This window comes from Schistocerca nitens, chromosome 3 (assembly GCF_023898315.1).
Source record: "Schistocerca nitens isolate TAMUIC-IGC-003100 chromosome 3, iqSchNite1.1, whole genome shotgun sequence".
NCBI classification, from domain to species: Eukaryota; Metazoa; Arthropoda; class Insecta; order Orthoptera; family Acrididae; genus Schistocerca; species Schistocerca nitens.
Genome location: NC_064616.1, coordinates 756,532,653 through 756,560,468, shown reverse-complemented (window position 1 = coordinate 756,560,468; position 27,816 = coordinate 756,532,653). Strand labels below are relative to the sequence as shown.

Here is a 27,816-nt window from a genome sequence, read left to right as displayed (position 1 = left end):
TGATACATCAAACACATCTGCTCCCTTGGTTACGGAAGCACCAACCACAGGATGACCAAAAATCTTCATTTATGTTCGGTACATACATTTCTCGTGATGTTTCTGTATTTTTGTCCAAACCCTGCAGCTGCTAATTTATGATATTGAATTTGGTTTTTTATGATACTGTGCACTTTTTGTTGCATTGGAAAGAGTCTTTGAGTGACTTCAGCAACGGAACATGAGTGGATCGTAATCAAATAGTAATAAGACAACAACACCGCAAATGACTTATCCTATCATCAGAAGTCTCACAAACATTTTCCCTACTGTACCAAATATAAGCAAATATGAAACTAAGGTAAAGTGTGCCGGCCTTGGTGGTCTAGCGGTTCTAGGCGCTCAGTCCGGAAACGCGCGACTGCTACGGTCGCAGGTTCGAATCCTGCCTCGGGCATGGATGTGTGTGATGTCCTTAGGTTAGTTAGGTTTAAGTAGTTCTAAGTTCTAGGGGACTGATGACCACAGATGTTAAGTCCCATAGTGCTCAGAGCCATTTGAACCATTTTTTTTGTAAAGTGTGTGTGTGGCACTGTGCGCATTAAACCTATCAGTCTGACCCCGTTGTTGTAGCGATCAGATAAGTTGCTCATGAAGCTAGTCAGACTTCCGAAATAGGAGCGAATACTGAAAAGTAACGTCTACGAATTTCTTATGTGAAGACTGTTAAAGCTTTTTAAATTAAAAACTTTATTGGCATTCTGGATTTCTGTTCTTCATATCTACCTATTTTTTCTCAACATAGTCACCGTGTCAACGAACACGTTTCTCCCAATGAAAGACCAGTTTGTTGGTACCGTCACTGCAGAATGATTGACTTATTGATGGAACCATAACCTCACCTCCACTTGCATCGCCTCATCACTAGCAAAGTGAAGTCCTCGAAGGTCTTCATTTAATTTTTGGTAACGGATGAAAATCGAATGGGTCTAGTCGGGACATTATGGACTGTGATCTATTATACATCAATAGTCCGCGAGCCACCGTATGGTGCGTGGTGGGGAGTACTCTGTACCATCATTAGTCATTTCCTTTCCTGTTCCACCCGCAAATAGGGCGAGAGAAAAACGACTATCTATGTACATCCGTATGAGCCCTAATTTCTCGTATCTGATCTTCGTGGTCCTTACGCGCGAGGTATTTTGGTGGCAGTAGAGTCATTTGGCAGTCAGCTTCAAATGCTGGTTCTCTAAATTTTCTCAGCAGTGTTCTTCGAAAGGAACGTCGCCTTCCCTCCAGGAACTGCCGTTTGAGTCCCTGAAGCATCTCCGTAACACTTATCTCTTGTTCTAACCTACCGGTTACAAATCTAACAGCCCGCCTCTGAATTGCTTCGATGTCTTCCTTAAATCCGATCTGGTACGAATCCCAAACACTGGAGCAGTATCCAAGAATAGGTCGCACCAGCGTCCTACATGCGGTCTCCTTTACGGATCAACCGAACTTTCCTAAAATTCTTCCAGTAAACCCAAGTCGGCCATTCGCATTCCATGCCACAGGCCTCACATGTTCGTTCCACTTCAGATCGCTTTCCAACGCTACGCTCAGATATTTAAACGACGTGGCAGTGTGAAGCAGTACATTACTTATACTGTATCCGAACATTACAGGTTTGTTTTTTCTACTCATCCGCATTATCTTACATTCTACCACATTTGGAGCTAGCTGCCATTCATCACACCAGCTAGAAATATTGTCTAAGTCGTATTGCATCTTCCTAAAGTCACTCAACTTCGCCACCTTACCGCACACCACAACATCATCAACAAACTACCGCAGACTGCTGCCCACCCTATCAGCCAAATCATTTAAGTATGCAGAGAACAACAACGCTCCTATCACACTTCCCTGGGGCACACCTGACGATACCCTTGTGCAGATGTCGCCGTCGAGGACAACATACTGGGTTCTATTACTTAAGAAGTCTTCGAGCCACTTAGATATATGTGAACTTATTCCATATGCTCGAACCTTCGTTAACAGCGTGCAATGGGGCACCGTATCAAATTCTTTGCGGAAATCTAGGACTATGGAATCCGCCTGTTGCCCTGTTGCCCATGTGAGAAAAGGGCAAGCTGAGTTTCGCACGAGCAATGCATTCTAAAAGCATGCTGATTCTCAGTATCAAGAAAATTTATTATATTCGAAGGGAGAATATGTTCAAGAATTCTGCAGCAAACCGAAGTTGGGGTATTGGTAAGTAATTTTGAGGGTCCATTTTTTATCCTTTTTATATACAGGAGTCACCTGCGCGTTTTTCCAGTCGCTTGGGACCTTGTGCTGGGCGAGAGATTCGCGATAAATGCAAGCTAGGTAATGGCCAATGCCGTAGAAAACTGTTTGTAAAACGTAATTGGGATTCCATTCGGACCTGATGACGTTGAAGACTAGGCGTTAGATTGTTGCAGTTGTCCCAGCGCTCGTGTGTGGTCTGCATTGTCATGCTGAAGGAGAGAGTGCTCCATGTGTGGAGGAACTCTTCTGCGGTTAGAAACTCAGTTACAACACTTTGTTTCTCACGCAACGACACAGTAACATTACACACATCCATGTCACGCACTACAATCTGGAGCCCTCTAGCGGTAAAGGGTTGCAACTTGTGTCAGCGAAGCAGGAAAGTCGATCGAGCAATATGCATGACACGTAATACCTTAAACGATTTTGAGAACAGAACAAAAAATTCAGAGGCATTACTTTTCAGCACGTCCTCGTATGCACGACATTCGAAAAAGTGTATTATGACTAACGTCGCCAGACTGTTACAGCAGCAGTGTGGTTGTTTGCTGTTAAGTATCCTATTGTGTAAATCTCACACGATCTGTCGTCTCAAACATTTTTTTAAAAAGATCAGGAAACTGAAAGTGGGACCCCCCCCTCCCTATGAGTCCTTTCCCTCCGTCGTCCCCCCTCCCCCCTTTCGTTTTTCCTCTCCTCCCCCCCCCTTTTTTTTCCCCTCATCTGTCCAGGACGGCCCCCATCTGCCCTTGGCTGTGGTGTGTCATTTTCTTGCCAACTTTTTACTGCAGTGTTTCCAGTGATTGTTAAGTGTTGTGCGTTTCTGAAGTGTTGCGAACAGACATCATACTGTCGCTGGGTGTGACTTTTATATCTCTTGCGAACAGAAACCAGACTGTCGCCGTGGTTTTTAATTGTCTGTCCACTATTTTACCTGTCTGCTTTGTGTATATTTTATTAGCATCGCCCCCCCCCCCCTTTGTTATGTTTTAACTTTCCACAATTTTCCGCCGTTTTACAATTTAAGTCACCGTTTTATCGCGTGTTTTTATTGTTTCTTATCTTCTTCTTATGTTTTAAAAATTCTGTAGGCTGAAGAGCAGCGTACTAAGCTGCTGCCAGCCCGCCCTCTTCGGGGGGAATCGAAATTCAATAAAGGAAAAAAAAGTGGGAAGTATAAAATAAACCAACGAAAATAAACAGCATCTGATGACAGAAATGCAACTAATGCTTTAGAAGTGGTAACAAACAATACACATGCTACTACGACGCTGTTTGAATGTGCTTATGGGATCAGGCAAAGTAGTGTTCTGCGAAGACAATACGTATTCCGACGCTTCGTGGTAATGACTTTCAGGATCGTTTATAGTTCTCAGAATGGTGGCTACGAAAACTGCAAAGCGATCTGGCGTTTCTATACAATATTTTGTTTGTGTATGAAGCATCGTTTACAAACCATGCACATATCATCTTCGTAATATGTAGTACTGGTCGGCTGAAAATGCACATTGGCTGAGAGAAGTGGATAAACAACGACATTGGTTTATTAATGTGTAATGTGGGCTTTTCAAGAATGATACCATTTGCACTTTTCTTATTGATGGAACACTAAAAAGTTATAAGTATCTGCAGTTCCTCAGAGATATGCTATCACAGCTATCGAAGACATCCTTCTGAATATAAATGTACTAACATGACAGATCTCCTACCCATTCCGTAAAAATAATTACAGACCTTCTTAAAGAACAAGTGAAAATAGTTGTATCAGTCGTACGCTGAAAAACAAATGGCTTCTGTGCTCACTAAACTTAGCGATTCTAAACTTTTATCTCTGGGAAAAATTGAAGAAGAGGTCTACAAAAAAATACCGACGACTTCAAAAAAAAATGGTTCAAATGGCTCTGAGCACTATGGGACTCAACTGCTGTGGTTATCAATCCCCTAGAACTTAGAACTACTTAAACCTAACTAACCTAAGGACATCACACACATCCATGACCGAGGCAGGATTCGAACCTGCGACCGTAGCAGTCGCACGGCTCCGGACTGCGCGCCTAGAACCGCGAGACCACCGCGGCCGGCCGACGACTTCAGAAGACATGAAACGCTGTATAATACGCTACTGTGTTGCACTAAGCCGAGATGAAATTCATTGTGCAGTACTGTCTACCCAGAATCACGTTATAGGATGGATCGGTGCTCAAGGTCAACATTTTGAGTAATTCATTTAACAACCATAGTAATAAACACACAAACAGTGCCTGAATTACCTGTTTGTTTACACTTGATACAGCAGGACAGATGTTTATGGGGCTCCCTCCTCCGGGAAGTGTACGACGGTGTTTGGCTCTGTTATCTTGTTATTATAGTGCAGTAAAATTAAATGGCCATTATTTTGAAACTCCGTCATTTTATCCCAGTGCGATAAAGAAATTGCGCGTTGTAACGTCACCAAAGGGCTCTATGAGGCATCAAAACAGCAACGTGTCGACCACACATGCAAGAAAAAAAGGCCAGAGCTCAGAAGTTGGTCTGATTATGTCACAATGCACTGCCCAACGCCTCCGTGGTCGTGTCACACGGTGCAAAGGCCGTTGCAGCTCCCCCGCCCCCTTACCCAAATCACTCCCCTTCTCTTGACAGCCGCCCAGTGTGGTCGAGCGGTTGTAGGCGCTTCAGTCTGGAACCGCGCGACCGCTACGGTCACAGGTTCGAATCCTGCCTGGGGCATGGGTGTGTGTGATGTCCTTAGGTTAGTTAGGTTTAATTAGTTCTAAGTTCTAGGGGACTGATGACCTCAGATGTTAAGTCCCATAGTGCTCAGAGCCATTTGAACCATTTTTCTCTTGGCGCCTCAGCGATGGGGGTCAGAATTGCGACCCCCATCGTTGAAATCCAGTAGTTTTCTTATGACTGGCTAACAAAACAGATTTAGAACGCACTGTTGCTCAGAATCGATACGAAAAATCCTCAGTAGATGTCATAAAGAGCATCAGTGAAACCAGTCCTTCCCTAGGTGCGTTCCTTTTCACATATTTCAGAGTCGAAAATGACAGTTCTCAGTGCACTGTGTAACAAGACGACGTTCCTGACCGCTCCCAATTCGGGAACACACTTCCGCAAACCTTTGTTGGTCACTTTAAAAATGTCTCAGTAAAGAGACACTCATCTACCGAATTGTACCAACCAGCGGGACAGGAAACCCTCTCGACAATAGCACCTCCGGCCACATGCGAAATCTGAAGGGTGTTCAAAGGGTTGCTTATACCGCCAGTTGGTAGGAACCAGTGGTTGGGTTTTTTAAAGTGCTCAACAAAGATGCACATGTGGCACTGATGGTGTTGTCGATCTGGGGGTCTTGGAGGGACACTTTGCTGTTTTACTTGTGCAAGAAATGGGGGATGATAAGGAATAAACACACTTTTATGCAGTGGATCATGTTTAGATTTCGACGACTGGTTTTGACGGTCCATAGTGGTTCCACCCGAATACCAGAAAAAAATTGTGTTCACTACACTCCAACGAGATGAGATCATATTCAATGGAGTTGCAGATCGATGATATCCTTAGACAAGGGTCAAATCATATGGGAGATGTCAGCAGCGTCAAAGGTTGCCAAGAACGTAGCCCTGTTGCACATTACACGGCCAACTGTTGTTTCAGACAGTGAAACAAGTGAAAATGATTTCCCCAGGGGAAGGACTGGTTTCACTGATGCCATTTGTGACGCCTACTGCTGCTTTTTCGTGTCGATTCTGAGTAGCGGTGAATCCAGATTGTTTGCCTCGGTCACGCAGAAGAAAACAATGACTTCAACGTTGAGGGTCGCGGTTGTGGCCACTACAGCCGAGGCGTGAAGAGAAGGGGTGAGATGTGCGTAAGAGGAGGTGGGACGACCTTCCCATGGTGTGACACGACCGCGGTGGCGTTGGATGGAACTGTACTGATATTTGCTGGCATTGTGACAACGTTAACCCACTTTACATCGCACAAAAATTTCTGAGCTCTGACCTTATTTTTTCAAGCGTCGACACCTTGCTGTTAGAAGCGTCTCAGAACCCGACGGTCGTATTGCAGGGCGCCGGCTTTTGCATCATTACAGAGGAAGGTTGTACGCATGTTACAGCGAATTTCGAACATTTATATTGCATTGTGAGAGAAGACTGCATTTCAAAAAATTGGTGCTTTAATTTTATTGTGCAGTATAATCGATAAAGTTCCATAGATGTTAGGTCGTGGAAGCCGTACTATAACGCTGTTTCTAGGAATCATATGTTTTTCTCTGTGGCACTGGAAACAGCCTTATAGTAGGGCTTCCACGACCACCTAACATCTATGGAACTTTCTCAATTACACTGCGCAATAATTTCGGTAGAAAATTCGTGACTTTGTCCACTATAGATTAATGTAAATCGCACCTAGATGTATTTATTCGTTGTGGAAATATTTTTGGTAGTCTGTTTTATCTGCATCACCACTTGTAGGGATAATCAGCATAATAACTAAAACTACCTTTCAGATTAAAACTGTGTGCCGAACGGAGATTCGAACTCGGGACCTTTGCCTATTTTGGGCAAGTGCTCTACTAACTGAGCTATCCAAGGACTATTCGCGACCCCTCCTCACAGCTTTACTCCTGCCGGAACCTCGTCTTATGCCTTTCAAACTGCACAGTTCTTGTGCGAAAATTGCGGGCCTAGCACTTCTTGAAGAAAGGATACTGTAGACACATGGCTTACCCACACCGTTTTAATCTGCCAGGAAGTTTCATATCAGCGCTCACTCCGCTGCAGGGTGGAAAAATTTCGCAACAGTACTATAACCAGTGTTTAAGTAAAATAAAGTGTTTTCTGGGATCGTATAATATATTAATGTAAGTGGTAGGTAAAATGATGGGCTCGTAGTATGTACTACTTGGTCACATATCCAAGTCTAGCTACCGTTTCAAAACGTCGTAGGTAAATGTCTCGCACGTGCAGGAATTGCAAGCATTGAAACCGACGTGAAAAGTGGATCCGACTTTCTTGTTTAGTCGTAGAACCAGTTCAAGTTAGTGAAAAATCCTTCATGGATAACAACTGCTGATCAGTACATTTGCGTGAGAGGTAGACGAGTCAGATGCGCCTAATCGAATCAGCTACCTGCAGATATAGATGTCACTGACCTAACTGCCCTGTAACTGCAAGAGCGGTTGGCAGAAAAATGTTTGCATTTCGCTAAAGTAACATACGTGTAGGGCTCGTGAGTAAACCTCTTCTTCTTATCAGTGGTGACATCGACAGCTATTCTCATTCTACAAAGATCTCTAGAGAACCACGTACACGTTGCCATACATCTAATACTCCTGAAAGGCTGTTCTGGAGACGGACGTTTGATGCTCGTTTCCCGCTCGGGACTGCGACCACTCAGAGGTTGGGTACGCCGTCTTAAACTAACCTACTAGAGTGAGGATGAGAAATCAGTTTTCAAGACGGCAATGCCTATTCGTACAGAGTATGTCTAGCTGACTAGTTATTGTTGTAACACGAAGGAAGTATTGATTAGTTAACGAGATTTCTGACTGTAAATAGAGGAAGAAAGGTCCTACGAACGTATGTCCGGAAATACATCTTTGTCACGGTAGATAGCGTTGACGGATGAAAGTTGCTCTAGCGACGTGCCATGTGTTCCGTTTGTGTGATGCGGGCTGTGTAATTGACGCTGCGTACTGTAAGAAGCAGAATGGTCTGGTATTCATGTCGGAAACAAGCTGAGATGGTGGTTGTGTACGGCCAAGCAGACGGAAACAGTCGAGAGGCAGCACGGGTATACCAAACCAAGTACCCTCACAGGTACCAACCACATCACACAACATTTCAACCCTTTCTGGACGTTCGTGTGATCATGGGTCCTTTCACACAGACGAAGGTGCAGTGAGGCGGCGGACTATGGTACACCAGATTTGTTGGACCGGGTTCTACAAGATGCTGAGGCGAACAATAATGCAAGCTCCAGGCAAGTTGCCCACCAAAATGGTGTAAGCCAAAGTATGATTATCTGTATCCTGCATGACAACCGATACTATCCCTATCACCTGCAATCTCTTGGAGGCCGCTTTGAACATCTGTTGTGGTTCAAATGGCTCTGAGCACTATGGAACTGAACATCTGAGGTCATCAGTCCCCTAGAACTTAGAACTACTTAAACCTAACTAACCTAAGGACATCACACACATCCATGCCCGAGGCAGGATTTGAACGTACGACCGTATCGGTCGCCCGGTTCCAGATTGAAGCGCCTAGAACCGCTCGGCCACAACGGCCGGCTCATCTGTTGTGACGTGGATGCGATGCAGCTCTGTACTGTGTATACAACGACTACAAAAATGGCCACCACAAGAAACATTTTATTTGATTTCTTATTTTGGATTAGTGTAGTTGTATGTTGAAATACGAGTAGTTGTATACAGGATCATGGGCACAAATATTTCTTTCGCGCTTTGTACACTGCTTTCTGTTCATTAATTCACTTGTGGAAGGCTGCGTAGACGGAGATACGATTAGGAATACGATCGAAGCCAGCTACATTTGGTAGTCTCGTCCCAAAGCCAGCAAACCAGTATCTGTAAAAATACATCCCACATACCGAATTGTTGTTGCAGGTGGCGGCCAACTCGTCAGTACCGTCCGAGGCTGCACTGGAGCTTGTGGTGAGTACGGTCTACACGACTACCCCATCATCTTGATCACCTGACAGACCTAGTTTGTAGTCCGTAGATTTATAGCGCCTGCTACACCTTATATCAGTTGTACTTTTACATTGCTGGCTGTTAAAATTGCAACATAAGGAAAGAAAGTGTAAATAACAAAATTTTGCTTACCGTGCGTGTACGGCATAGTAGTAAGAATACATGATTAATTGTGAAGGTCGTTTGAGACTCTATAGGATACGAAATTTGGTACACCGAGCGGCCATCGCCGGCAAAACAACAGTGAAACTAATCCGGCTGTGAATAGTGCTGAGTGGAACTTCCCGGCAGATTAAAAATGTGTGCAGGACCGATACTCGAACTCGGGACCTTTGCCTTTCGCGGACAAGTGCTCTACCATCTTTTTATCCATTTTGTTCGATATTGCTCGTAGCGTTTGGTCTGGGCGGCCGTCACAAGACATCCGTTCAAGTGGATCGTTGATTCTTTGACTCAGTTTTGTATTACAGAGAGCATGCAGCCCTCCGACCGAACACGCTGAGCTACCGTGCCGGCGTCTGAGATACCCAAGCACGACTCACGCCCTGTCCTCACAACTTTACTTCTGCCAGTATCTCGTCTCCTACCTTCCAAACTTTACAGAAGCTCTCCTGCGAACCTTGCAGAACTAGCACTCCTGAAAGAAAGGATATTGCGGAGACATGGCTTAGCCATAGCCTTGGGGATGTTTCCAGAATGAGATTTTCCCTCTGCAGCGGTGTGCGCTGATATGAAACTTCCTGGCAGATTAAAACTGTGTGCCGGACTGAGACTAGAACTCGGGACCTTTGCCTTGGTAGAGCACTTGCCCGCGAAAGACAAAGATTCCGAGTTCGAGTCTCGGTCCTGCACACAGTTTTAATCTGCCAGGAAGTTTCATATCAGCGCACACTCGGCTGCAGAGTGAAAATCTCATTCAGTGCTGAATGGAGTTTGGACGGCAGAAAAGGGTACGTCATTCCATGCAACTTCAGCTTCACGCCAGAATTCATCAATCGTAATTTTGTAGCGACTGATTGCGTGCCAGTCTCTCGGCAACATATTTATTTTACTTATTTACACATGAAGTTCCGTAGGACCAAATTGAGGAGCAAATCTCCAAGGTCATGGAACGTGTCAGTACATGAAATTACAACATAAAAGTAATAACAAATAAAAATAAATGTTTATGAACCCGAAAAAAGTCATTCCATAAGTAAACGCAATCAACAATACAACAAAAATAAGCTTAATTTTTCAAGGAACTCCTCGACAGAATACAAGAAGTGACCCATGAGGAAACTCTTCAGTTTCGATTTGAAAGCGCGTGGATTACTGCTAACAGTTTTGAATTCGTGTGGTAGCTTATTGAAAATGGATGCAGCAGTATACTGCACACCTTTCTGCACAAGAGTTAAGGAAGTCCGATCCAAATGCTGGTTTGATTTCTGCCGAGTATTAACCGAGTAAAAGCTGCTTATTCTTGGGAATAAGCTAATATTGTTAACAAGAAATGACAGTAAGGAATATATATATTGAGAGGCCAATGTCAAAATATCGAGACTCGTGAACAGGGGTCGACAAGAGGTTCGTGAACTTACACCACTTATTGCCCGAATCGTCCGTTTCTGAGCCAAAAATATCTTTTTAGAATGGAAAGAGTTACCCCAAAATATAATATCATACGACATAAGCGAATGAAAATAAGCAAAGTAGACTAATTTTCGTCTCGAACGATCACTCATTTCAGATACCGTTCGAATAGTAAAAATGGCAGTATTAAGTCCTTCAACAAGATCCTGAACGTGGGCTTTCAACGACAGCTTACTATCTGTCTGAACACCTAGAAATTTGAACTGTTCTGTTTCACTAATCATATGCCTGTTCTGTGAAATTAAAACGTCTGGTTTTGTTGAATTGTGTGTTAGAAACTGTAAAAACTTAGTCTTACTGTGATTTAGCGTTAGTTTATTTTCTACAAGCCATGAACTTAGGTCGTGTACTGCACTATTTGAAACCGAGGCAATGTTGCACACAATATCCGTTACTACCAAGATAGTGTCATCAGCAAACAGAAATATTTTAGAGTTACCCGTAATACTTGAGGCTATATCATTTATATAAATAAGGAACAGGAGTGGCCCCAACACTGATCCCTGGGGCACTCCCCCCCCCCTGCCCCCCCCCCCCGCCCCCCCACACACACACATTTGACTGTAACCCACTCAGACTCCATATCACAACCATTCTCAACATTGTGAATAATGACCTTTTGCTGTCTGTTTCTGTTGCTAAAGTAAAAGGTGAATCAATTGTGAGCTACTCCCCATATTCCATAATGGTCCAGCTTCTGGAGCAACATTTTGTGATCAACACAATAAAATGCTTTAGTTAAATCAAAAAATATGCCAAGCGCTCGAAACCTTTTGTTTAACGCATCCAGCACCTCACAGAGAAAAGAGAATATAGCATTTTCAGTTGTTAAACGACTTTTAAAGCCGAACTGTACATCTGATAGCAAATCGTGTGATATAAAATGATCTATTATCCTTGCATACACAGCCTTTTCAATTACTTTTGCAAACACTGATGGAATAGAAATGGGTCTAAAATTATCTACATTATCCCTTTCTCCCTTTTTATAAAGCGGCTTTACTACTGAGCACTTTAATTATTCAGGAAACTGACCATTCCTAAAGAAAAAATTACAAATATGGCAAAATACAGGGCTAAAATGTGCAGCACAGTACTTTAATATTCTGCTAGACACTCCATCCATCATAACCATGAGAGTCCTTAGTCTCCCGTGATTTAATTATTGACTCAATCTCCCTCTTGTCTGTATCCCAGAGGAGTACTTCAGACATCAATCTCGGAAAGGCATATGCCAAGAAAGTTACATGATTCCCTCTACAAACTAAATTTTTATTTAATTCAACACCAATGCTCAGAAAATGATTGTTAAATACTGTACATGTATCTGATTTATCAGAGTAATATTTTTACTAGGAACTGACTTCACATCGTCGATCTTCTGCTGCCGACCAGACACTTCCTTCACAACTGACCATATGGTTTTAATTTTGTCCTGTGAATTAGCTATTCTATTTGCATACCACATACTCTTTGCCTTACTAATAACATTTTAAGCACCTTACAATACAGTTTGTAATGGGCTACTGTAGCTTGATTGTGACTACTTCTGACATTTTGATATAATTCCCGCTTTGTTCTACATTATATCCTTATCCCACTAGTCAGCCATTCCTATTACTGCTAGTACCCCGTTTAGAACGTTCTAATGGAAAGCAGCTATCAGATACACTACAGGAAAAAGATAGTACACTGTTTTAGACCAGTTCACTCAAGATTTATTGCTGAAATAGTGAGTATGGAGTACATAAAATGATTAAATTTACAGATCTATAGCACAAGCGGTTCTGAGGTACCAGGTATCGACTTATGCTGAAACATCCACATCAGTACGTGGTATAGCCTCCAAGGGCGGCAATGCAAGCGCTGACTCTGGCATCCAGTCGATCGTACAGATGGCGAATACCGGCCTGGGATACGTTATGCTACGCCTACTCGACATGTTCACTTAATTGTGTAAGAGTTATTGGTTGACGAGTCGCACTAGTGACTTCTCGTCCCATCATATCCCACACGTGCTCCGTTGGAGACAAGTACAGAGATTGGTTTGGACAGGGAAGTTGCTACAGGCCTTGCAGAGCACATTGAGTTTCATTATCCTGATGAAACAACATATCACCTTCCTGTTGGAAGAATGGCAAAAGATTCGGTCTAACAACATTCTACACGTGCCGAGTGCTGGTTAGCATCCCCTCTAGAAAATCCAAAGGCGAACGAGATTTGTAGGTTATCGCACCTCAGACCCTAAGGCCTGGGATTGGGCAAGTGTGTCTTGGACGAATGCATCCTATGAGACAACATTCAACAGGTTTACGCCGTACACGCAAGCGACCATCACTTGGGTGGAGGCAGAATCTATTTTCATCGCTGAAGTCTATAGCGCGCCATTCCGCCTCCTAGGTGTCCTCTGACGTCACCAGTCAAGCCGTGCACGTCGATCCTGTGCCGTGAGTGGAAGACTGCCTAGAGGAGTGCGTGCACGCAGTCCCACTGCTAATAACCGGTTTGCAACACTTCGTGTTTGGACTTCTGGTCTCACAAGCCCTCTTATCCGTGCTGTGGTAGCTGTACGATCTGCCTGGCGGGCGTCTGTGCTACGTGGACATCCAGAACCACGTCTGTGGGTGTGAGAATGATCACGTGACCACTGAAACCAGCATCGTTGCACAAACTGACGCATCACATCCAACTTAGGAGGCAATTCTCCGAAAGAACCGTCCCGCCACTCGGTAGACAACAATGTGACCCCTCTCAAACTCACTCAGTTGGCTCTAGGAACCACGCGTGCGTCTCCGTGGCATGGTTGCCTGTTTGCTTCACACGTTTGCACCACATTGCGCCTTTTGGCTGTGAACATTCCCTATTAGAGTAGACACAGATGGCGCTCTGGTAGCTATGCCACTATGCTATCTGTTGGCGGACGACATTGAAACCATTATCAGTATATCTACCATCCCCCAGGTGGCTTATGCCGTCGTCAGATCAGAATCGACCTCGTCTTTCCAGGTGTACATTTTCTTCCGGTAGTGTATTTTCACTGGGCGAGAGATATGTTGAACGTGCTGGCCAGGACAACGGATCGAACACCGTCTGTATTGGGTTAGGTCAGGACAACACGGGCAATGTGCACTCTTGTGTTATCTTGTAGAAAGGTAACGTCATGGAAACCTCGAAATGGGACACAGCCACTGGCGTTACACTTCAGAAATGTGACGCTTGTTGTCGAAATGAACGGCTATGCGAATCAGAGATGGTTGTGCAGTGTACGCAATGACACCCTATACCTGGGATGGTATGACGATGAAGAATGCAATCCAAAAACCTTCGTTCTCTTCTGAGCCACCATATACGGATACATCTATCGTGTGATACTTTACGCAGAGCTGAGTCTCTCCTCCAAACACGAATTGATGCCACTCCTGGGTTGGGTGTTGTGTTAGTTGCACAAGTGTCGGGGCACCTGTCTCTGTCGCTACATGTAGTGAAGTCAGGGTCGGTTCGACATTTATCCACACGAGAGACATATCATTTGGCGCCACTGACTTCCATTTTTCCAAATGAGCGACATATTATTTGCTGCTCGATGGTCTCTGATGCATGTGAACGTGCTGCAGTATGTCTCTCCAACGCATCCCACACGTGCGTGATTGGATTTGAGTTGGGGAAACGGGCAGCCCGGTCCATTCGCAGAATATCCTCTCTTTCCAAGAGCTCCTCCACCTGCGCTGTTCGATGCGGTCTTGTATTGTCATCCATAAAAATGAATTCGGGGCCGAATACATCACTGAAAAGACACACATGGGGATAGAATACAGTGTCAAAATACCGTTGACAGGTAATTGTGCCATATTCAAAGCTTTGGATGTCTGGACGCCCATAGAAACTTTTGTCAGCCCACACAATAACACATGGACCACCAAAACGATAATGTTCGACAATGTTCCTGGGTACGTTAGGTACCCTCTTATGGAGAGAGGTGGGAGCACGTAATGCACACAGGAACATTGTCGAACATGTGATTCTTCAGTTTCTCCTGGCGTATTTCTTGCTCGAACAGTCCACGGGTGTACTGCCGGTCCATAGTGTCCAACGGGCACAATATTTCGGCGATCAGACAGGTCGCCATCGTCAGGTGCGCTGACGAACTGAGCTCCTCAGGTCGGGCGGCCGTATTAAATCCTCTCCCCCGTACTCTTACGGAACGTGGTAAGAATGTCTTCCACGAGTAATGAGTGTGTTGGGGTGGGACACTACGAATGTAGTGTGTGGACATAAAAGGGAGACGTGGGCTAGATAGACCCTGCGGTCGCACTCTCCTCTTTGCCCTCGGTGGCTCAGATTGATAGAGCGTCTGCCATGTAATCAGGAGATCCCGGGTTCGAGTCCCGGTCGGGGCACACATTTTCACCTGTTCCCATTGATACTTATCAACGCCCGTCAGCAGCTGATGGTATTAATATAACTTAGTTCTTCCATGTCCACATCGGATTCTGTTGAGCACACACCAGGTTCTTCTAGGTAGATGGAAGCCTGGTATAGATGTAGGCTCTTCGAGGCCACAGCAAGTATGCTAGTGTCGTTTTTCCATGTATCCTTCCACACTTCAATCTTGAATGGTTCGGGTTCTCGAGCTGTCCAGAATGGTTTTCTCGATTTGAGACACGCGCAGGGTGGATTGAGCAGTATTTCCTGGACGGATAGTCTTTGGAAAAGCTTTAGGTTATTAATCTTTTCCCATTCGCGGGACGCTACTTCTCGTCGTCTCAAATGTAGTGGGGCGATGCTACTGAGAGCAGACAGCCAAGGTAGTGAGGTTGATCTCAGGGTGCCCGTTACAATTCTAATGGTGTCATTAAGCTGAACGTCAACCTTACTGCCGTTCACACTCCTGTACCAGACAGGTGCGCAATTTTCAGCCACAGGATATACGAGAGATAAGGCCGCTGTACGGGGATTGTCATCTTGTGCACCCCAGGAAGTTCCAGCTAGTTTCCGGATAATGTTTTTCCTGGTCTTTAACTTTTCTGCTAGTGATGTGAGGTGAGTCCTGTACGTAAGTGATCGGTCCAGTGTGATTCCAAAATACTTAGAATGAGGGTTATTTTTAACTGATTTGTTGCAGAAGGTGACGTTTAGTGGCTGGTTTGGTAATCGGATGTTGAGGTGGAAAGCTGTCACTTCAGTTTTTTTGGAGTTAGGGCACAATCTCCAATTTCTGTAATAGTCACCAAGTACTCTAAGGTCTTGTGTGAGCACATTTTCTCCCTCCTCTAGGTGCTTGCTTTGATATGCTGTGGCGGTCGTCAGCGTAGCAGAACTTCCTAGATATACACTCCTGGAAATTGAAATAAGAACACCGTGAATTCATTGTCCCAGGAAGGGGAAACTTTATTGACACATTCCTGGGGTCAGATACATCACATGATCACACTGACAGAACCACAGGCACATAGACACAGGCAACAGAGCATGCACAATGTCGGCACTAGTACAGTGTATATCCACCTTTCGCAGCAATGCAGGCTGCTATTCTCCCATGGAGACGATCGTAGAGATGCTGGATGTAGTCCTGTGGAACGGCTTGCCATGCCATTTCCACCTGGCGCCTCAGTTGGACCAGCGCTCGTGCTGGACGTGCTGACCGCGTGAGACGACGCTTCATCCAGTCCCAAACATGCTCAATGGGGGACAGATCCGGAGATCTTGCTGGCCAGGGTAGTTGAGTTACACCTTCTAGAGCACGTTGGGTGGCACGGGATACATGCGGACGTGCATTGTCCTGTTGGAACAGCAAGTTCCCTTGCCGGTCTAGGAATGGTAGAACGATGGGTTCGATGACGGTTTGGATGTACCGTGCACTATTCAGTGTCCCCTCGACGATCACCAGTGGTGTACGGCCAGTGTAGGAGATCGCTCCCCACACCATGATGCCGGGTGTTGGCCCTGTGTGCCTCGGTCGTATGCAGTCCTGATTGTGGCGCTCACCTGCACGGCGCTAAACACGCATACGACCATCATTGGCACCAAGGCAGAAGCGACTCTCATCGCTGAAGACGACACGTCTCCATTCGTCCCTCCATTCACGCCTGTCGCGACACCACTGGAGGCGGGCTGCACGATGTTGGGGCGTGAGCGGAAGACGGCCTAACGGTGTGCGGGACCGTAGTCCAGCTTGATGGAGACGGTTGCGAATGGTCCTCGCCGATACCCCAGGAGCAACAGTGTCCCTAATTTGCTGGGAAGTGGCGGTGCGGTCCCCTACGGCACTGCGTAGGATCCTACGGTCTTGGCGTGCATCCGTGCGTCGCTGCGGTCCGGTCCCAGGTCGACGGGCACGTGCACCTTCCGCCGACCACTGGCGACAACATCGATGTACTGTGGAGACCTCACGCCCCACGTGTTGAGCAATTCGGCGGTACGTCCACCCGGCCTCCCGCATGCCCACTATACGCCCTCGCTCAAAGTCCGTCAACTGCACATACGGTTCACGTCCACGCTGTCGCGGCATGCTACCAGTGTTAAAGACTGCGATGGAGCTCCGTATGCCACGGCAAACTGGCTGACACTGACGGCGGCGGTGCACAAATGCTGCGCAGCTAGCGCCATTCGACGGCCAACACCGCGGTTCCTGGTGTGTCCGCTGTGCCGTGCGTGTGATCATTGCTTGTACAGCCCTCTCGCAGTGTCCGGAGCAAGTATGGTGGGTCTGACACACCGGTGTCAATGTGTTCTTTTTTCCATTTCCAGGAGTGTAGTTTCTGGCATGTCTCTTATGTACATAAGTGACATGCCAGAAGCTATATCTAGGAAGCTGAACAATAGTGGGGTCAGGACAGATCCTTGTGGTAGGTTCGTTTTGTCATGAAAACAGACTCGAAAATATCGGTTTTTCAGCATGCTGGACAGCAGTGTTGTTACTCTTTAGCATGGAACAGTTCGCTTTAGCTTTAACATTAGTCCATCCAGCCACTCAGTGTCGTAAGCAGCAGTTAGATCTACAAGTGCTACTGAAGTTTTCAGCCCTTTCTGGGAACCAGCGTCGATATATGAAGTGAGCGCCAATACCTGCTCACAGCAGCTGCGGTATTGCCTGAAGCCTGCTTGGCAGGGAGGCACTTTGCTGTCAACTGTTTGGTAGGTCGTATTGTAGATTAGCCGTTCCAGTAGTTTGTAGCAGACACTGACAAGGGCAACTGGACGATAGCTTGAGGGATCGTTTTTCGGTTTTCCTGGTTTGAGGACTGTAAGGGGTTTTGCTATCTGCCGGTACCTGACCCTTGCACAAGCAGTCTGTAAAAGGTCTCTGTAGCCATATCCTTCCACTTTTGCCAAGGTGGATGATAAATTCTGGGAACACTCCATCTAGAGCTGCCGCTTTCCTTAGCTTTAGGTGTCTTATGTCTTTCTCAACTTCTCTAAAAGGAGAGCTGAATGGTGCCACCTATAGTTTTAAGCTCTTCTTGTAAACGTTCTGTGCTGTTGCTGTCCAGGGGGACATTGTCTGCTCGTGACTTGATGTGTTGTGCAACCCGCGATGGGGTGACCTGTGGTTTCTGGCTGACTTTTGGTGTTGCTGCCCCTAGTCGTCTGAGCAGGGACCATGCTTTGCGACTTGAGTGGGTGAAGTCCAGTTCTTTGGTAGCTGTCAACCATCTTCCTTTCCTTTGGCTGTTAAGAGACTGGAGTACCTTGCAGCCTGCTTCTGGGTCACCAATGGGCTTCGTATTTCTTGCAGAGCTCTTCCGTCTTCTTGTTCCAACAGGTCACAAATTCCTTCCTGAAACCACGTGGTATATTGCGTTTTGCTGCTCCTATAATGACACCAACAAAGCGCGTGAAGTTTCCTAATGTCACTGGGATCCAGCGGAAATGTCAATCAACTTCCTTCGCATGAGAAATCCAGTTGGCTTTGTTGAAGTTCCACCTTAGGTTTTGGACAGATCTGATTAGAGGAGTCTGAATTCTGATGGCTACGAGCAATGGTCTGTGTTCGCTGTGAGGGAAACCTGATAACTTCTTTGTGTGGGGTACTGGGGTGTGTTGTTCATCAGTTGTTAAAATACATAGATCTGGGTTTGTATCAGTCTGCCATCGGACAGGGAAAAAGGTTTTCAAGTCCTTTGCATAGTATGAGAGATGGTGGTGGTGATTTTCGATCCAAGCTGTAAGAGCTTCTCCTTTCGGATCATTTGTTCTGTAGCCCCACATTTCATGGTGGCTGTAAAAGTTACTTTCGTCCTTAAGTTTTTCACACCAATGTATCTTACTAGCTTTAGTATTTGCAACGCGTTAATTGTGCGTTTTCTTGTGAAAGCCAGAATGGTCGATGCGGGAAATTTAAATGTCACAGCATGATGGAAGTTGTACGTACTTAAGAACTGTATTGATTTCCTACAGTGCCCTGACATTAACGTCACGTGCAGTTTTATACGCATCCCGTACTGTATCATTATTCTGCGAAGTTCGCGACCATCCTTAGAAGGAGCATACAAAAGTGTTTCCAATAATTATATGTTATTTTTCCGTAATTATCCATTATTTTCTCGGTCACCACAGGGATGTTTCAGATTGTATCTAATTACTGTGTTAACCTTTCAAACTGACAGTGATCCTCAGCTGCAACGCTTCTGCTGTGATTACATTCGTTTCTGACGCCAATGGTGAACTGTGCCTGTGAACTACTGTTTCGGCGTCTCTCTTTTTTTCAAAATTTGTCTTTGTCTTTGTTCTCAGTATATACGCAGTCGTTTCAGCATTTGCGATATTCCTCTGTTTCATATAGGAAGCACGGTATTATGTTCTTAAAATCTTCTTTCCTCTCTTCTGAAATTTCACCTGTCGCTTCCCGACGAAATTGTTGCATTGATATGTGTTGCAGAATGGGTATTCCAGTGACCGCCATATCACCGCCAATGCGTTTGTTCGCCGGCCGAAGTGGCCGCGCGGTTCTGGCGCTGCAGTCTGGAACCGCGAGACCGCTACGGTCGCAGGTTCGAATTCTGCCTCGGGCATGGATGTGTGTGATGTCCTTAGGTTAGTTAGGTTTAACTAGTTCTAAGTTCTAGGGGACTAATGACCTCAGCAGTTGAGTCCCATAGTGCTCAGAGCCATTTTTTTGCGTTTGTTCGGCGTCCACTATTATACTCTAGGACACCAACATAATCGTTTGTTGTTGTTGTTGTTTTGCTCTTCAGTCCGAATACTGGCTTCATAACAGCTTTCCATGCTGCTCCATCCTGTGCAAGCCTCTTTATCTCATCTACATCCATTTGAACGTGGTTACCGAATCATCCCTTGGTCTCGCTCTATAATTTTTACCTATCACACTTCCCTCCAGTACTAAACTGATGATTCCTTGATGTCTTAGACCGTATCTTAACAGCTATCTTTTAGTCAACTTGTGCTACAAATTTCTTTTCTTCCTAATTCTTTTCAGTACCTCGTCATTAGTTACATGATCTATCCATGTGATCTTCAGCTTCTATTCTCTTCTTGTATGAACAGCTTACCATCTATGTTTCGATTCCGTACAAGGTTACAGGCTAGACAAATATTTTCACACTCTTAACAGATTCCTGATTGTCATAAATGTTTTCCTTGCTATAGCCAGTCTGCATTTTATATCCTTTCTAGTTCGTCCATCATCAGTTATTTTGCTGTCCAAATAGCAAAACTCATCTATTCCTTTTAGTGTCTCTTTTCCTAATCTAATTCCCTCAACGTCGTCTGATTTAATTCTACTTCATTCCATTACCCTTGGTTTGCTTTTGTTGATGTTTATCTTATATCGTTATTTCAAACGCTGTCCATTCTGTTCAGCTGCTCTTCTTTTGCTCTCTGTGATGGAATTACAATGCCATCGTTAAATCCTTTCTCACTCCCTTCTAAATCAGTGCTTCCCTTTCGTGCCCTTCATCTCGTAACTGGCTTCTGAACAAGTCGTAAATAATCTTTCGCTCTTTGTACTCTTCTATTCCAGTCAACATTGCCAAAAGTTTTCTCTGAGTCTAGAAGTACTGTACGTTCTTAAAGTCTGAGGGTATTTCTCCTGTCTCATACATCTTGCATATCAGGAATAGTTTTGACGTGGCTGGCTCTACCAAGGGTGTCAATAGTTCTGAGGGAATGTCTCCACCTTGTTCCGACTTAGGTCTTTCCATCTTCATCTACTTCCTCTTGTCATTCTATACTATTGCCTTATAGTTCATTTCCCTTGCACAGCCTCTCTGTATATTCCTTCCACTTTTCAGCTTTCGCTTCTTGCTTTGTACTGGTTTTCCATCTGAGCTCTTGGTATGCGTACAGGTACTTCTCTTTTCTCCAAATGTCTCTTTAATTTTCCTATTTACCATCTCCATCTTTTCCCTAGTCTCATGCTTCTGTACTCTTGGATTTGTCCGCTAGCCTTTCCTACTAATCCATTTTGCACTTTCTGTCAAACTCGTTTTTTAGACGTCTCTATTCCCTTTTTCCATCCTCATTTGCAGCATTTTTTGCGTTTTCTCTTTCTCCTTTCCGCAGTTAAATCCAATGTCTCCTGTGATATCCAATGATTACTACTAGGCCTTGTGTTGCTACCAGTTTGATCCCCTGTGGTCTTCACTATTTCATCTCTCAAAGCTCCCCATTCATCTCCTACTGTATTCCTTTCACCTTTTTCAGTCAATCGTTGCCTAAAGTTCACTCTGAAAATGTCAAAACTTCTGGATTTTTTTTCAAATTATCCAGATCTCATCTCACTAACTTTCTACCTTTTAGCAATTTATTCAGTTTAAAATCTAAGCCTTATTACCAACAATTTGTGGTCAGAGTCCACATCTATCTTTCTTACAATTTAGACTCTGGTTCTGAAATTTCTGTCTTACCATTATGTAACTAATCTGAAGATTTCCAGTCTCTTCGCCTCTTCTCCGTATACAGCCTTCTTTCATGATTCTTATACCAAGTGTTAGCGATGTTTAAATTAAGCTCTGAGCAAAATTCTACCTTGCGGCTTCCTCTTTTATTCCTTTCCCGTCCTTATTCTCCGACTATTTTTCATTCTCTTCTTCTTCTTCTTACTGTCAAAGTCCAGTCCCCAAATACAATTAAATTTTCTTCTCCCTTAACTACCTGAATAATTTCTTTTAACTCATCATACGTTCTTTCAATTTTTTCATAACATGCGGAGCTAGTTGGCATATAAACTTATACTACTGTAGTGGGTGTAGGCTTTGTGTTTATGAGCTACGATAATGCGTTCACCACGCTGTTCATCGTAGCTACACTGAGAAGCCAGAACATTATGACCACCTTCCCAATAGCCGTTGTGTCCACCTCTGGCACGAAAAACAGCGGCGACACGTCGTGGCATGGAAGCAATGAGGCCGTAGTAGGTCGCTGAAGGAAGTTGACACCATATCTGCACACACAAGTCACATGATTCCCGTAAATTCCGGGGGGAGGGGGGAGGGGGTGTCGATGAGCTCTGACGCCACTTCAATCACATCCCGGAAGCGTACGATCGGCTCCAGATCTGGCGAGTTGGGGGCCTGTACGTCAAATGGAATTCGCCACTGTGTTCCTCGAACCACTCCGCAACACTCCTCTCCTTGTGAGATGGGGCATTATCTTGTCGAAAAACGCCACTGCCGTCGGGAACATAATAGTCAAGAGGGGCTGTACATGGTCTGCATCAAGTGTACGATACTCCTTGTCCGTCATGGTGCCTCGCACGAGCCTCACTGCACCCATGGATGCCACCGTAAATGTTCCCCAGAGCGTAATGGAGCCGCCACCAGCTTGTCTCCGTCCGGCAGTACAGGTGTCAAGGAGCTGTTCCCCTGGAAGACGACGGATTCGCGCCCTGCCATCGATATTATGAAGAAAGTATTTTTTTAACTTGTGGTAAGTTCTATGGGACCAAACTGCTGATGTCATCGCTCCCTAAGCTTACACACTATTTAATCGAACTTAAACTACACTACTGGCCATTAAAACTGCTACACCACGAAGATGACGTGCTACAGACGCGAAATTTAACCGACAGGAAGAAGCTGCTGTGATATGCAAATGATCAGCTCTTCAGAGCATTCACACAAGGCTGGTGCCGGTGGCGACACCTACAACGTGCTGACACGAGGAAAGTTTCCAACCGATTTCTCATACACAGACAGCAGTTGACCGGCGTTGCTTGGTGAAACATTGTTGTCATGCCTCGTGTAAGGAGGAGAAACGCGTACCATCACGTTTCCGACTTTGATCAATGTCGGATTGTAGCCTATCACGATTGCGGTTTATCGTATAGCGACATTGCTGCTCGCGTTGATCGAGATCCATTGACTGTTAGCAGAATATGGAATCGGTGGGTTCAGGGGGGTAATACGGAATGCCGTGCTGGATCCCAGCGGCCTCGTATCACTAGCAGTCGAGATGACAGGCATCCTATCCGCATGGCTGTAACGGATCGTGCAGCCACGTCTCGATCCCTGAGTCAACAGATGGCGACGTTTGCAAGACAACAACCATCTGCACGAACAGTTCGACGACGTTTGCAGCAGCAGGGACTATCAGCTCGGAGACCACGGCTGTGGTTACCCTTGACGCTGCATCACAGACAGAAGCCTGCGATGGTGTACTCAACGACGAGCCTGGGTGCACAAGTGGTAAAAGGTCATTTTTTCGGATGAATCCAGGTTCTGTTTACAGCATCATGATGGTCGCAACCGTGTTTGGCGACATCGCGGTGAACGCACATTGGAAGCGTGTATTCGTCATCGCCATACTGGCGTATCACCCGGCGTGATGGTATGGGGTGCCATTGGTTACACGTCTCGGTCACCTCTTGTTCGCATTGACGGCATTTTGAACAGTGGACGTTACATTTCAGATGTGTTACGACCCGTGGCTCTACCCTTCATTCGATCCCTGCGAAACCCTACATTTCAGCAGGATAATGCACGATCGCCTGTTACAGGTCCTGTACGGGCCTTTCTGGATACGGAAAATGTCCGACTGCTGCCCTGGCCAGCACATTCTCCAGATCTCTCTCCTATTGTAAACGTCTGGTCAGTGGTGGCCGAGCAACTGGCTCGTCACAATAATCCAGTCACTACTCTTGATGAACTGTAGTATCGTGTTGAAGTTGCATGAGCAGCTGTACCTGTACACGCCATCCAAGCTCTGTTTGACTCAATGCCCAGGCGTATCAAGGCCGTTATTACGGCCAGAGGTGATTGTTCTGGGTACTGATTTCTCGGGGTCTATGCACTTAAATTGCGTGAAAATGTAATCACATGTCAGTTCTTGTATAATATATTTGTCCAATGAATACCCGTTTATCAGGTGTACGAGGTTTGGAACTTTAATAGTGGCAACTATTTATTTACAGCTCGTACAAAATAGGTACGTGTTTCAAAGTTTTACTGACCTTCAGGGTAGTCACCAGCATTGTGTATAACCCTTTGCCAGCGTTGTGGAAGTTGTAGGATACTCTTAGCAGTGGCAGTTGTGTTGACAGTTCGAGCGGCGCGGTCTATTGCCTGACGAATTTGTAGCAGCTCTGAAGCGAATGCTTGAACTGTTTCCTTCAGTTTAGAAATCGAGTTGAACTTACGAAGGCTTAAGTCAGGGGAGTGCAGTAGGTGGTATAGCACTTAGCAGCCCCATCTGTAAAACAAATCAGTAACAGTTTGCACTAAGCGTGCTTGAGCATTGTCCTGCAAAATGATGGTCAGCTCCTATAGAAAATGTCATCACTTATGTCTCTATGCTGTTCATTTTTGGAACACAACCTACGACCAGCTTAGAGACAAACGTGATGACACTTTCTGCAGGACCTGACCATCATTTTGCAGGACAGTGTTCAAGCACGTACAGTGTTGTTTGGCTGATGGGGTTGCTATACCACCTACTGCACTCGCCTGCATTAAGCCCTCGTGAGGTCATCTCGATTTCTAAACTGAAGGAAACACTTCACGGCATTCGCTCCAGAACTGTAACAAATTCGTCGGGCAATAGACAGCGCCGCTCTAACTGTCAACACAACTGGCACTGCTAAGAGTATCCTACGACTTCCACATCGCTGGCAACGGATTATACACAATGCTGGTGACTACTTTGAAGGTCACTAAAACTTTGAAACACGTATCTATTTTGTACGAGCTGTAAATAAATAGTTGCCACTACTAAAGTTCCAACCCTCGTATTGACCTGACCGGTAATCCTGTTCCTCCTGCCATAGAACTTCAATAATTCTCACTTCAACATATCCATTTCGGTTTTAAATGTAATAACCTACCTCACCGATTAATGGATCTAACATTCTGCATTGCGACCAGTAGAACGAAACTTTTATTTTTATTTTATTTTATTTTTTTCCTGACGACGACATCCTCCAGAGTATTCTCCGCCCGGAGATCCGAATGTGGGACTATTTTATCTCCAGAATATATAAGGGGCGATCAGAAGGTTTTCGTTCGAAGGGGTACAGTCGAGAATCGGTATGCCAATCAGCAAAAATTCGCCGTGAGCTTGAGGAAATCATCCCATCGATGCATCAGGCTGAAGATACCCATTTGCTAGAACACCGTATCCTACTGCGTGAAGAAGTCCGTAACTGCCGACTGCACCTCCTCGCCCGATAGGAATCGGCGACCCATCGAACCTTTTTTAAGAGACCTCAAACGTGATAGTAGCGCGGGGAGAAATCAGGACTATAGGGCGGGCGCTCGAATGCCTTCCACTTGGGTTGGCGTAACTTCTGAGTTACAGTATTTGAGCTATGGGGATGTGCGTTATCATGAAACAGCAGCACGTCTTGTCACTGTTTCCCCGAACGATTCGCCTTAATCGCATACACGTTCTTCATTGTCTGATGGATGTCTCCGGTGTTTGTCCTTCGGCAGCCAAGGAAAGAGTACAAGCAAGTTTGTTCCGTTCGGATGCATTTGGGAATAACGTCGCCAAAGTTGACGTTTCCCCATTTACCACACGCACGTAGGAAAGACCAAGAGGATGTCATTATGTAAACATACTGTACAGCTGCGTGCCCTCGGAAAAAACAGTGGCTGTAGTCTGCCCTTGCTTTCAGCTGTTCGTATCACCAGCTCAAAAAGGCCATGTTGGCTGATGTTACAAGCCTAGAACAGTCAATCATCCAGACTGTTACCCTGCAACTACTCGAAAGACTGCTGTTGAAACTGTTCACCTGTTGCTAAACATCATCGCGCTCTAACCCCACCCATTACGGCTATTAGCAGCACATAGGAGGTAAGCATACACATAGCATTATGGCACACTTTTCAAGGAATCGTGTTGGTTCAGTTTTGATAAGTAATTTCTTGAGAGTAGTGAAATCTAGATATCTTGGTTTTGGAACAATTTATGTCTCCTCTCACCTGCCTTTTTCAAAGAATATCGACCACACGTGATCCAGACTAAGCCTGGAAGTTAAGATCTACTTTCAGTACTAAGCTAAGTTCATTTGTAGAAGGTGTATCTTGTGTGACCAACCGAGTTAACGATTCTGCTTTTGTGCACAGTAACTTGACGGCTGACACGATTGGCTTCACCAAAGCGGTGGTGTTGTGCGTACTTGGGATCTGCGCTGTAGCTAGACAGTGAGGTATTTGTTGGTTTCGCGCCACCTAATCATAGCCCACAGTCCCTCTGTGGACTCTGACGCGCTATTGCTTTTCATTGGTATTCGATGAAACGCAAATCTCGTCATTTTCTGGCTGTAAGTAACAAGATGCCTGGGAGATCTCAAGTCTTTCTCAAAAAGAAATGTCTCGTTATGTTTATCATGTTTCCCGTCGTCTTTATTTCGACAGACTACTTAATTATAAAAGAACAGGAACTTGGTGTGTGTTCCACGATACTGATCTTGTGGTACGCCAATTCATGATTTTCTCTAGTCAGTTTCTGGCTACAGCTGAATTTCTTAGCTATTTCAATAAAATGTATCACTTATGTTCCTTGCACCTCTCCAAGACTGTTCTAATAGGCTACCACATCTGTGATATCCTGTACCTGTTGTTGTTGTGGTCGACAGTCCAGAGACTATTTTGATGCAGCTCTCCATGCTACTCTATACTGTGCAAGCTTCTTCATCTCCAAGTAACTACTGCATCCTACATCCTTCTGAATCTGCTTAATGTATTCATCTCTTGGTCTCCTTCTACGATTTTTACCCTTCAAGCTGCCCTCCAATACTAAATTTCTGATCCCTTGATGCCTCAGAACATGTCCTACCAACCGATGCCTTCTTATAGTCATGTTGTGCCACAAATTCCTCTTCTCCCCCCCCCCCTCTATTCAGTACCCCCTCATTAGTTATGCGATCTACCCATCTAATCTTCAGCATTCTTCTGTAGCATCACATTTCGAAAATTTCTATTCTCTTCTTATCTAAACTACGAGGGGCGTTCAGAAAGTAAGCTCCGATCGGTCGCGAAATGGAAACGACTATGAAAATCCGATAAAGCTTTGCACAGATGTGTTGGGTAGTGTCTCTAGTATAACCCCAGTTAGCATCACGTCGCTCTTCTCATTTCTGAGCTCGCAGTGAGTGCGTAAAGATGTCTAGAAAATAGTGTCTGCCGCCAAGTACGAGGGCCTGGTGAGAAATTTCGCCTGAAGCTATGCAGCTAACATTACATAACTGTCGTGCTGTTTCTTCTTCAAGACAATTCTCAGCCGCATTCTGCAGGGGCAATAAAGATGCTCCTGCATCGTTTTCAAATGGAAATGTGAGATTACCCACAATACAGTCCGCAATTGTCTCCCCCTGAGTTTCATCTCTGGTCACATGAACCGCTGTCTTTGAAGACAACATTTTGACACAGACAACGAGGTGTAGGCCAGCGTGGAGAATTGGCGGAAAGCACTGGCGGCTGCCTTCTATGATGAGGCTATTGAAAAGTTGGTACAACGCTATGACAAAAGTCTAAGTCAGAACGGCGACTACGTAGAGAAGTCGCTGAAAGGTGTAGCTAATTGTTACAAGTAAAACATTTCTGATGTTCACTGTGGTTTCAATTTGGCAATCAATCGGAGTTTACTTTCTGAACAGGCCTCGTATTTATGGTCCATATTTCACATCCATACATGGCTACACTCCATACAAATACCTTTGGAGAAGACTTCCTAACACTTAAATCTATACACGATGTTAACAAATTTATCTTCTTCAGGAACGCTTT

The 27,816-nt window shown here is 45.1% G+C and overlaps 1 protein-coding gene across 1 annotated transcript in view; it reads left to right on the top strand.

Moving 5' to 3' along the window:
• Nucleotides 1-27,816, top strand: part of LOC126248752 (solute carrier family 28 member 3-like) — a 464,899-nt gene that overhangs the window by 226,243 nt on the left and 210,840 nt on the right. The window contains exon 3 of the mRNA XM_049950094.1: nt 8,915-8,962. Within this exon, the coding sequence (XP_049806051.1) occupies nt 8,915-8,962 (48 nt within the window). The remainder of the gene's footprint in view (nt 1-8,914; nt 8,963-27,816) is intronic.